The 12089-nt window shown below is 63.1% G+C and overlaps 1 protein-coding gene across 5 annotated transcripts in view; it reads right to left on the reverse strand.

Annotated features, from left to right (window-relative positions):
• Positions 1-1549: 1549 nt before the first annotated feature.
• Positions 1550-12089, reverse strand: part of WSCD1 (WSC domain containing 1) — a 30684-nt gene continuing 20144 nt past the window's right edge. For all 5 annotated transcript variants that reach the window (XM_026005231.2, XM_072730008.1, XM_072730007.1 and 2 more), the window contains 4 exons: positions 7402-7561; positions 6819-6983; positions 6020-6220; positions 1550-5016 (listed from right to left, as the gene is read on the reverse strand). In XM_026005231.2, the coding sequence (XP_025861016.1) occupies positions 4664-5016; positions 6020-6220; positions 6819-6983; positions 7402-7561 (879 nt within the window). In that variant the 3' untranslated portion in view covers positions 1550-4663. The remainder of the gene's footprint in view (positions 5017-6019; positions 6221-6818; positions 6984-7401; positions 7562-12089) is intronic.

Raw genomic sequence — 12089 nt, forward strand, 5'->3', positions numbered from 1 at the left:
AGTGCGCTGATAAAATGGCCCTGGGGGGATCCCTGGGTGGCGCAGCGGTTTGGCGCCTGCCTTTGGCTCAGGGCGCGATCCTGGAGACTCGGGATCGAATCCCACATCAGGCTCCCGGTGCATGGAGCCTGCTTCTCCCTCTGCCTATGTCTCTGCCTCTCTCTCTCTCTCACTGTGTGCCTATCATAAATAAATTTAAAAAAAAAATTTAAAATGGCCCTGGTCGCTGAGCTCAGGCGCCCACCAAGTGTATCCTGGCACAGAACTAGCAGGGAGATTAATGGGGTCGCTTTCAGATGAGCTGGGTGTGCACACTTGCCCGTCTGTGGCGACGCCTCCAAGAGTTATAGGGATGCAGCAGGACGGTCAGGTGGTTTTGCAGAAGGAGCCCACACTCCCGCCCTTGCTCTGCTGGCTCATCCTGCCAGGGCAACCTCATGGGAGACCCGCCTACCCCGAGTCCCATTTCCCTTGTCTGTGAAGTAGAGCCCTCACTTGGGGTGCTCAGCTCAGAAGCTCTCTCCTCCCAGGAATGGAAACAATGTGCACCCCACCAAGGCACACCTGGGGCGAGGTCTCTGTAACTCCATGACATCCCATCACCGCAGGCCCGTCCCTGTCACGTCTGCACCTGAGCACGTCTCAAGGGACCCAAGGCCCCTCGGGAAGGCTGCGTGTCCAACTCGCGATTGCTGGGGCTGCTTTTATCTTTGAGGTGGAGACTCCTTGTACATGGGCAGTGATACTGTTCCTCCGGGGTGTCTGCTCACTTCGCCCGGGCAGGGGCCCAGGATCCTGCAGTGTGCACACAGTAGGGGCTCCCCGGTGGGCCGCATCTGCCTTCAGCCACAAACAGGAGCATGGGGGTGGGGGTGGGGGATCCTGGCGATTTCCTGGGACTCTGGGGCCCTGTGTCATAGGCTGACACAGAGGAGGGTTTGAAGACGGGCCACACAGAGCGCACTCTGTCCTCCGATCTGAAGAGGGAAGGATGGGGCCAGAGGAGGGGCTGCTCACTGACATCAGCCCACCTGCCTCCAACGGCAGCCACGCTGCCCTCTCACGTTCCCATGCCCCTCGCAGTTGCCTGAAGCTGTGTGGCTGCCTCCCACTCCCGAGGGACTGTGGCACAGATGCATCCCCACCCAGCCAAAACCACTAATTAAAGGATTCCCCCCAGCCCCACAGCACATCCCCCACAGAAGCAGGTATGGAAACCACGACAGTGCCACGCTTCCATGGTCACTCATACTGTCCAGGGGACAAGGATTGGTTAAAGGTTAAACGATCCAGTTGCTGGTCGGCACTGGGCACATGACAGGAGTTACTTTATGAGGACGTATGGGCGACCTACTGAGTGGTGACCGACTGCAGCTGGTCCTGGCTGGCAGAGCCCAGCATCCTGCAGAGCAGCACACACCCGGCCCGGTTCCAGAAGGCACCATCCCCAGGCCCCCAGCTGGAGCCGGGCTGAGGCTCAGCCCTCACCTGTGTCAGCCACAGAGACCGTCGGAACGCAGCGCCAACAGAAGCTGGACTCAGCACAATGTGAATAATAAAGGGGGTTTATTGGCTTGTGTAATAAAACCGCCCAGAGGGAGGGCGATCGCAGGCAAAGCTGGAGCGTGCATCGGTGCTCACTGTGCCTCCCAATGGCCCCTGCGGGAGAACCAGCTTCACACTGGGGGTGGCCCCTCTCCAGGCGCAGGGCTGCCTGCCTCCTGTCCCAGCAGCAGCGCACATGCACACACGCAGTCTCTACCCACAACTCCTGATGTCCTGGGGTGTCCTGGGGTGCCCTCTGGCCGCCTGAGCTCATGTGACCATCCCTGAAGCGGCCAGTAGCCAGGGAAATGGAGAGCCACTCTGACTTCGTCCAGGCTGGGGGTCCCCCCACCTAAACCGGGGCTGCTGGGGAAAGAAATGGGGAGAACGGGGGAGGGCAACCGACTCCGTGTACCACACCCCTCATTGTGTGCCTGGGAGCTGAGACCACACGGAATGCGGCCTTGCCCGGTGGGCGGGCTGACTTCCCCTCACTCGGACCTTGTCCGGGCCGGCCAGTTCTGTGCAAAGTAGTGATCAGTGTGGATCCTGACCCACCCGCCCCAGACCCCAGCCCCGGAGGCCTCACGCGGTGACAGCCCGATGAGCTTCCAGCCGCAAGTGAGCAAACCTGCATCCTCAGAATTCTTGCAGCCACGAAGGCCACCCCCAGCACTCTCGCGTCCCCCACCCAGGCCCCCTTGGGGAACCAAGCAGCTCCAGCTCCCGTTAAGGGGGAAATGCATTCTGGTGTGCAAACATCATCACATATTCACACACTTGTGGTCTAATTTTAGCTGTAAGAGGCTTCATTACGAGACGCTCACATAATTAAGCAGCTTTCTTCCCGGGGTCTGGGAGCCTGTCTATTCTTCTGTCTCATTTGCACATCACTGGGATTATCAGAAATGTGTTTTAGTTTCCTAAAATTACATATTTTGGTTTTTCCAAATTGATCCACAACGGGAGGTGAAATCCATGGAAATCACACGTCTTAACACGTCTGTGTAACTTCCAGGTCCCGGGCACGTCCCTGCCCATCCAACACCCAGGAGCAGCAGCCCCATATCGGGTGCCTGACCGTGTGGACCAACTCGGCATGACCCAGGTGCAGACTGATCCCCTCGTTCTACTCATCTGCATGTCTGGCTAAGGTGCCCAGGAAGCACGAGGCACCTGAGCAGGTGGCTCTCCACCTGGAGGGAGAGGAGGTCTCTGGGCCCCTGGCAGCAGGAAATGGACCATCTACGGGGGGGGTGGGGGGGAGTGGGCTGCTGCTATCCTGACCTCGGCGTGGGCAGGAGAGTGGGTGGCCCTCCAGCCACACCGCTGCACTTCCCGGTCTCCCTGGCATCTAGGTCTTCTCCCCAAACCATCCAGTTGGCTGGGAAGAGTGAGGACCAGAGCCAGGGAGCCATTCACAGGAGGTGGCCAGTTTCTGGCCCTCATCCCCTGGAGACTAGGTTTGCCCAGGGCTGCAGGACCCCGTTGGTGCTGGCTGCCTCCCACGGCAGGTCTAACTCCTGGCAGGTCCCCCCTTCCTGCGACTGCAGAGAAAGAGTGCCATCGGGGCCCTTCCCAGGCTGGACTGCAGAGTCACAGCCGCACCCATAAACATCTACGAAGACCTGGCATGTCTACCTGTGCGCCATGCACGGCCATGAGAGGGCCCAGAACTGGCTCAGCACCAGTGTGGGTTTGGCAGAGCCGGGGCGGGCATGGAAGCCTCCCTCTCGGAAGGGCAGCCTGCTGGGCCCTCCACCCCACCCACCCTCGCTGCAGTGGCTCTTGGCTTCCGGTGGCTGGCAGGGTGCAGGGTCAGGGTGTTCCAGTGCTGGTTCTCCCAAATCTCGTGCCTCATTTTCTCCCCTGGGTGCAACCTGGCTCAGGCCGCAGGAGGCCAGACCAAGGGCCCAGCCGGGGTCACTGTCACGCCCCTCGCAGGGGTCCACACCCACCACCTCTGGCCCGGGCCCTGGTCTCCGCAGCCTCACTCTGAACCCGCGGTGCCCATGATGGAGGCCGTCTGTGCTCCAGGCTGAGTGCCAGGTGGTGTGCGCACAGTCCCCTTCTGCGTTTCCAGCTCTGTCCCCACCCTCCTGCTCCCGTCCTCACTGCATGGACTCAGATACACGGCCACACCCCACCCACCTGTCCTTCATGCCTCTGTTTCCTGAGCCTCCTCACCCTTCCCTCTGCTGTGCTGCATGATTCCTGCAGAGCCCCCAGCCCAGGTGCCAGCCCTGCCCACACAGCACACAAGCTCCTCTGCCAGCAGGTCACTGCGGTTTCTGGTGAGCCCTGCCTGGTCCCTGAGGCTGTGAGCTGGGGGCCTCTCCTCTGTCCCCTGCCCCGGCTGGCACACCACAGGCAGCAGCATCCCTGAGGGGCCTTCCTCCAGGAGGGGCACAGAGACCGGGGTGTGACCAGGAGGCCCGGGGACGGCGTGGGGTGAACACCGAGGGCTTGGCCGCAGGGCAGACTCCCCCCAGGGGTGTGTCCAGGGGGACACGGCCTGTGGGACCCCACAGGGAGCAGGACAGCCCCCAGGTCTCTCCACGTGCACCCTGAGCACCCCCTGAGGGGGGCTTGCAACCCCTTGCAACACCTGAGGCCTGGGGCTCCCCTGAAGCCAGCCCCTCCTGTCCCCGCACCCTTAGACCACTTCTGGGAGCCAGGCAGGGGGCCCTGCAGGGACTGCAGATGTGGACAGGGTGGGGGTGCAGAGCTTGGCACAGGTCCTGAGGTCAGTGTTGGGGGATCCTGCTCGGTGTCCAGTGCTGCCGGCCTGTCTGCAGAGGAGGGAGAGGTGGGGCTGCTGACCGTGGTGCCTGGTGGTCACACCACATGCATTTGTTGGGTGTCAGACGTGCTGTCAGAGTTGTGGGGCCCAGCAGCACCTGCCCACGGTGCCGACGCCCACCTGGCCCTGCATTCAGGGTAAGGAGCCCGGCTAGCAAGTCCGCAGTGGGAAACAGGAGCCAGGGAGCCCGGGAGCCCACGCCTGCACGTCCGAGCGTGTCCAGCCCCCTGCGTGGTCCCATGAGCACGCCGTGGCATGTGCACACACCGAGGGTCCTGCAGTGTCCGGGCGGGCACGGACAGAGCTGCCGAGCCGTCATCTGGGCACATACTCGCCGGGCAGCCCGGCCCCGCCGTGCTCACGCAGCGCCTTGTCCACCGTCCGGATGTAGCCGTCGATCAGCGTCCTCATCTCAGGGGTGAAGGGCTCGGGGTCGTGGGGGCGCCGGCCGCGCCGTCGGAAGCTGCCCTCCTTGTTGTTCTCCACGCAGAGCAGCCGCTCCTCGCTCACAGACACGTTGAGGAAGGCCACCATCTCCCGCAGCGTGGGCAGCAGGCTGTGGCGCAGCTCCTCGTAGTGCACCACCAGCAGCCGCTTGCCGTACCGCAGCCAGTCCAGCACGTGCGACGACCACCACGCCGCGTAGCTGTTGACGAAGTCTGGCCACTCTGCGCGGGAGAGACGGTGCCTGTCAGGCCAGCCTCCCGGGCACCCGACAGACAAGGCCCTGCGACAACCCACAGGGAGCGCGAGCAGCACCCTGGGCTGGCCACGGCCGCGGGTGCACTGTGCCAGGACAGATGTGGACCGAGACCAGCAGAACTGCTTCCCTCTGCTGTGGACCGGGAGTCCCTGAACGCTGGGCCCACGCTGGGGCCGGGGGAGCCACAGCGGCGTTAGGGATGACTGGGAAACCAGATGACCCTCGCTGCCTTCACCTTTCCCCCGCCAGCTATGCCTGTCCAGCGTGGGTGACAGGGATGAACAGGGCTGCGGCAAGGATGCACTCCGGCCCAATCGCCTGCCCTGGGTCCTCCTGGGAAGCTCAGTGAACGAGGCCCCCACCGTGTCTGGTGGCAGTATCGTCAGTGTACCCCATGACCCTGCCAAGTGGCAGGAAGCACCATGAAGGACCAGAGGGACAGCTGCAGATGTTCACAGACACTCTATGCCGGGGGTCCTAGTGCAGCTCGATTGGCAGGCTCTCCGTGTTGGTGGGAAGGTGCAAACGTGAAGACCCGCCCCGACACAGCTGGTGTAACCGAGCCGCCAGCACACCTCACGTGCCCCAGGAGCCTTCTCGATGACCCTGAGCTCAGGGTCTCCCTGGTTTCTCAGATGAGCAAACCGAGGCTTGTGAGAGCCAAGGAGGGACTGGAGCTCAGCATTCTGTATCCAGGAGGTCAGCAAGGGGCAGAGGTGGCAGGAGGCACCGGGAGGCAAGGGCTGGAGTCTGTGGTGACGGCCTGCCTACCCTATGGCTCAGAGTCCCCACTGACCACCTGGTATCCTGTCACTTGCCATGCAGACCCCCGTGTTTTGGCTGCACTGTGGTGCCTGGGGTGGCAGGCAGAGGCCGGGACTGCCAGTCCGACCCCAGCAGGATAGGGGACATGTGTCTGCACCAGATAAAGCTGCATGGAACGCCCCTCACCTGCCCCTGCCGCCTACCTTTGCTCTTCCAGTTGCGATCGGCCGCATAGCCCAGGTGCCCGGCACACTTGCGGTTGAACTCGGCCACCAGGGACCTGTACGGGTTCCGGATCAGCAGGATGGCTGAATCGAACATCTCAATCTCCCTCCGGCCGCTCTCATGGGTCTTCACGCAGATGGTGCGCCGGCTGCGCCAGTGGTCTTTCTCACCCTTGAACCCTGCACGGGGAGGGGAGGCCCCTGAGGAAGGCGCCAGGGGCCCGCCACGGCAGCAGGCCGAGCTGAACGCACCTCCAGGAGACCCCGAGGTCAGGGCACAGGAGCCCAATGCCCCCTAGATGCAGAGATGCGTGGTCCGTGGGGGCGTTTGCATGGCGATGCCACACTAGCACAGTGAATCACCTGTGAGTTAGTCGTGGCTGCAGGTGTGGCCCTGAGAGGGCACGTGCCCTGCCCCAGATCCCACAGCAGTGCAGTGGCACAGCCAGGGCACGTGTTTCCCTGGGAGGCCTGTCTCCTTCCCACCTCTGGCAGTGGGGCCGGCGTGCAGGCACCAGGGGCCAGGCCATAAGCCACGGCTGCCCTGTCCTCTGCCCTTATGCCGTGGTCCCATACCGGGCCCACCCTCCATCACAGAGCCACACGTGCACCCACAGGATGCTGCTGTGCTCAGTTGGACGTGACATTGGGGGTGGAGGGGGCTGCATGTGGGGCCACTGCACACAGGGGCTCTTGGGAACCCACGAGCTGGGAGCATGTTAGCTGTGCAGGTTCCCTGACCTTCCGGGGGGACCCCCTGCTGGCAGCTGTCGCTCACCTTTGTTGTACAGGGTCCCATCAAAGTAGTAGCTTCCGGTGTAGAAGCCTGTGGCATGTTCGATGAGGTGCCGGGCCCACGTGTTCCCGGCACCTGGGAAGCTCGACAAAGCCACAAACACCTTGGACTTGGTGGGCAGGAACCTCCGGTCAGTGCAGCGGGTGTCTGCAAGTGCACAGGCTGGCCACCGAATGCCCAGGGGACTGGCTGCCCCCAGACCCTGCTTCACACTGGGGAAGCTGAGGCAGGCCCAGGGAAGAAGGGGTTTCCGCCCAGGGCAGCTCCGCTGCTGCTTGGTCTCTGTGGCCTCAGCAAGCCCTGAGCCACAGCACAGAAAGCTCCGGAACAGGGCCATGGCCGGGCCCTGCCTCTCCATTCCCTGCCCGTCCTCAAACCACCTTCTCCCCGACTCAGGAAAGGGTCAGGTGCCTCCGGGGACGGTGGTGGCCTCCCCTGCCCTCCCCTTCCCTGCCCTCCCCAGGACTGCACACAGCCACACTGGCATCCCCAAACCCCTGGAGGGCAAACCATGGTGGACACGGGGTGGGGGCCCCACACAGTGCGTCTCCCGTGCCCCACTCACCCTGCACGGGCGTCTGGTAGACCTCGCAGTACTCAGCCAGCCTCTGTAGCTCCGGCTCCTGGCCACACAGCGAGCTGTCCACGGCATCCCGAAGGCTGAACTGAGGCGTGGGGTATGCGCAATAGCACTCCCAGCCCCGGAGGACGGCCAGAGGGAACTCCTGGGGGGTGAGGGGTGAGAGCAGCTGGGGCGCGGGGGGCCAGGCCTCCTGGACCCAGGGCTGGGGGTACACGCGGGATCCACAGGGATGACGAGCCGGGGGGACACGGCGTCTGCCCCCAGCAGCTTCCAGCGGCTGCGGTGGTCTTTCTCACCCCTCAGCAGTCCCCGTGTGGATGGAGCCGGGCATGGCCATCCCAGAGGAGTCCTCCTGCCAGCAGGAGTGTGGGCAAGAGCAGGTAGGGGTGTGTGTGGGGGGTCAGGATGGGATGGAGAAGCCTGGGGGGGGGCAGGATGGGGCAGCATGGGGCCATGTTGGAGGGGGGGAGCCCAACCCTGCTGCGGGGGGGGAGGGGTGAAGGGCCAGGTCATAGTGGGGGGCTGGGTGGTGAGGCGGATGCTCTGGGGGACGGGCACCAGGGAAGGACACCAGCCCCACTCGCCCCTGCCCGTCCTGCCTCCTGCAGACAGGAAGGCCGGCCACACCAGCAGAGGGGGAGGCGGAAGGCCAGAAAGCCCCTCACGGCTGAAGCCGTGCCACACAGGCCTCGTCGTCTCTCGCTCACAACAAAAGTCTTATAAATAAGTAAAAAGACAATCAATCATGTTTTTCTGAGCAAGGCCTGGCAGAGCCGGGATCTCCACAAGGACACCGTGGGCTGAGTCCCCCCCACGGACAACAGGAGGGCAACACGGGGCCTGCCCCTGTGACCCCAGTGCCCTGCGGCCCCCACGAGAGCCCCTCCCTGCCTCCCTCCTCCTCCAGCATGCCTGCGGTGGCTTTGCCCCTGCCAGGAGTTCCCAGGGTCCCCACCCCAGGGACGGGAGAGACCCTGCACTGTTCTGACACTGCACACTCCACCACAAACCCCTGCATGCCCTGCATGCCCCCACCATGCACCCCTATGCACTCACCCTCACCATGCAACCCTGCTCACCCCCACCACGCACCCCTGCTCACCCCCACCATGCACCCCTGCTCATCCCCACCATGCACCCCCGTGCACTCCTCACCCCCACCATGCACCCTTGTGCACCCCCCATACCCCTGCACATCCCTGCACACCCCCACCACGCATGCCCACCCCTGCTCCAGCACCGAGCTCCTTCTCACATTGGAGAAGCCCTGGAACAGCTGTGGGACCTCCTGGAACCCTAGCCTCTCCATCTGTGACACAGACAAGACCTGCGGGTGGCCTGCCTAGAAGAGGCGGAGGACCTCACTTCCCTCCAATCTCCTCACAGCTCCCCCGCTCTCCCGGGGCCACAGCCCTGCTCTCCATGCCTTTGCTAGGCGAGGCTCAGGATGTGGATTTTTGGAGGATGGAGGACGGGGGAGGCAGTGGCTCCGGGTGTCCATGGTCTTCATGAGCGCAGGGACCAGGGAGGAAGCAGCAGGTGTGTAACTTGTCAGACCCTGACACAAAGCCATACAGCTCAACAGCTGCCCCATCCAAGCCTCGGTTTCCCCACCTGCAAGCTGGGGGCAGGACCTCCCTGCTGTTGGGAGGACAAGGGATGATAGCCCAATGCATCCTAGGCACCCCGCTTTTATCTCAAGACCTCCACTGTCCCCCCACATGTGTAGGGTACCCCAGGGTCTGACCCCTGAACTTTGCCCATGGGCTCCCCTCCAAGGCCCCTGCGCCTGGTATGGAGAGAGGCTGGAAGTCTCACCACAGGATACCTGTCAGGCATGCCTGTGGCCCCAGTGGCCCCAGCCCACACTGGTCACATGCCTGGGCACCACAGCGGGGCTGGTGTTGGGGGGGTGGCATGTCACAGAGGCTGGAAGCCAGTCAGCAGCACCAGCAGGGCTCCGAGTTGGTGCTCTGCACACACGGAATCTGTCCCGAACCCACATTTTCCCCCTCCCGCTCCCCGTGATGCTGCTGTCTTCAGAGGCAGGGCCTTTAAAGAGGTGATTCGGTGAAAATGGGCCACGGGGTGGGAGGTGTGATCCCATCTGACTAGTGTCATTATAAGGACATTAGGACATGGACAGATGGCCGTATGAACACACAGGGACACGATGGCCACCTGTGAGCCCAAGAGGCAGGCCTAAGAAGAAACCAGCCCTGCCGACACCCCACCTCAGGCTTCTGGCTTCTAGAACCCCAGGAAGGGCAAGCCCCCATCCATGGCACTTTGTTGGGGCAGCTGTGGCGAGCTCCTACACTGGGGTCCTTATGGTCCCTGGCTGTGCACCACAGGACCTTTGCACCTGCAGCTCCCTCCATGCTCAGGCCCCGCCTCACGTTCTCAAGCTCCCTTCCCTGACAGGCCTCCACTGGCCACCCTGTTTCACATCGACACATCCTCCCCACCCTCACCAGCCCCCTATGCCCTGGGCGAGCCCTCTGGTTATTTCCCTGAGAGGCAGAACTTACTGACCCAGAGGAAAGCTCAGTCCCACAGGAACGTTCGCACAGCTCTGACGCCCGCGCACGCACGCACTGCCGTTCCCTCCTGCCCCCCGCTCCCTCCTGTAACAGCTGCGGCTCTGACTCTTGCGCCTGGTCAGTCCAGTCCCAAGAACAGGATCCCGAAGCATGTACTTTCCCTTCACTCAAGTCTAGGTGCCAGTCCTCGTGCGCTGATGCCTCCATTGGGACAGTTCCTTATTACTGCGGCGTCACAGTCCATGTACAGACGCGCCATCGGGCGCTCCACTGGCTCCCATGCATCGGGTGGTCCCTGGGCCCACGTCCACGGGCGTGCTGGCAGGATCGAGTGCCGCGGGCGCACCGTGCTGTGTTGTGTGCTCCAGCAGGTCTGCACCCAGTGGACGCCCCGTGAGTGTCTGGCGAATACACCGGCGGGCAGACAAGTGTCCCCTGAGGTGCCTCCAGTGTGCGTGGGCACCAGCCTCCTGGAGGGACGCACAGACAGCAGCAAACCCAGGCAGGGCCTCACCCGCCAGCATCCTGGGCTCTGCTCAGAGAACAAAATGCCACCGCAGGACCCCTCCCTGGCCGTAGGGCCACCCCATGACCCCGCACCCCCGGGCCGGCTTGGGCTGCTCCCACCAGTGACCCCGGCCCCTCGGCCTCCACGAGTGGATGAGACAGTCGAGTTCCCAGGCGTGTGCAGTGCAGGGGGAGCCGCAGACACTAACGTGATTTTATTTACAACGTGCTCGCTTCAGCGACATCCCTGGGTTCTGAAAACATAGAACAATTTTCAGCCCCTTGGGGATTTCTAGGACGTGATTTCCATAAAGATTAAATATTGATGAAGCTCCTCTCTGCCAGCTCCCGTGCAAGAAGACGATCAGAGGAGGGGAGGCGGAGGGAGGAATCCGGGACGCGGACGTGGGACTGTTAACATCCCAGGCATGAAGAGGGGACCGGCTCAGCCTGTCAGGGTTGGGGTGGGGGACACGTCCTCCTGCTGCCTGGAACTGCATCCAGAGCCTGGGCCCCGCGTCAGGTCACGGCACAGCAGGGGCCGGGTCCTCGGTGCCAGGGGCCCACGTGCAGAGCATGGTCGTGGCTAGGCTGGGGAGTGACGTCCCAGCCGGCCAGGCTGTCCCGGGCCCTGAGCATCTCCCCTGCTGTCAGTCTCCAGGATTCTAGGGACTCCCAGAAATGTCCAGAATCAGGACTCGATGCCTCAGGAGGGCAGGTGGAGGCGAGGAGGCCAGGACCTCAGACCGTGAGGCCAAGCTGGACAGAGCTGCCCAGGGCTCTGCCACACTCCACACTCAACTCTGTGGACACAGATGAGTGCAAGGTGGGAGGTTTTGGTGAAGTCTTTGAACCAGCACGGAGCTCACCCGGATGGATCTACCACCTGCTTTCGCTCCAAGGCAGGCCTGGATGTTGAGGCCCAAAGGGAAGGAGGTACTTGGGGGTGGCTGCGGGGATGGGAGTGGAGGGCGGACTTCTGCTGGCAGGCGAGCGTCAGGGTGAACCAGAGCCCGTCCGTGGAACACAACACCGCACCCTTGTCTCCTGCTGATCTGAGGCTCCTGCCGTCTGGCTGCAAAGTGGGGGCCATGGGGTCGCAGAGGCAGGTCCAGAGGCGGGACCAGCCCACGCTCGACCCCAGGAACACACAGCTTCGAATCGCATCCATGACAGTCAGTGAGAATGCCACGGCTCAAGGCCACGTACTGGCCAGGACCGCAAAGCAAGGACATGGCTGCACAGGGACACGCATCCGGGTCACTGACCCAGGTCAGAGCGAGGCCGGGTGACTCGCTCCTGGAAACACACCTCAAGTCTCAGGGGTGACTTAGGAGATGGGGACGCACAACTCCTTCACAACAGCGATTCCACGTGTGATGACGCAGCAAACGGCTGTGCACCTGCTCACGGGTCCACCTTCAGGAAGGGTCGCGACAGCAGGTGGCCCAACAGGAGGAGGCGTGCATTGCAGCCACAGGGTGCACGTATCACAGAGGGGGGAAATGGAAGGAGACATTCCTTCTTTTTTTGAGCAGCCTCCATGCCCAGCACGGAGCCCAATGCAGGGCTTGAACCCACGACCCCGAGGTCATGACCTGAGCTGAGTTTAAGAGTCAA

This window comes from Vulpes vulpes, chromosome 12 (assembly GCF_048418805.1).
Source record: "Vulpes vulpes isolate BD-2025 chromosome 12, VulVul3, whole genome shotgun sequence".
Lineage (NCBI taxonomy): Eukaryota > Metazoa > Chordata > Mammalia > Carnivora > Canidae > Vulpes > Vulpes vulpes.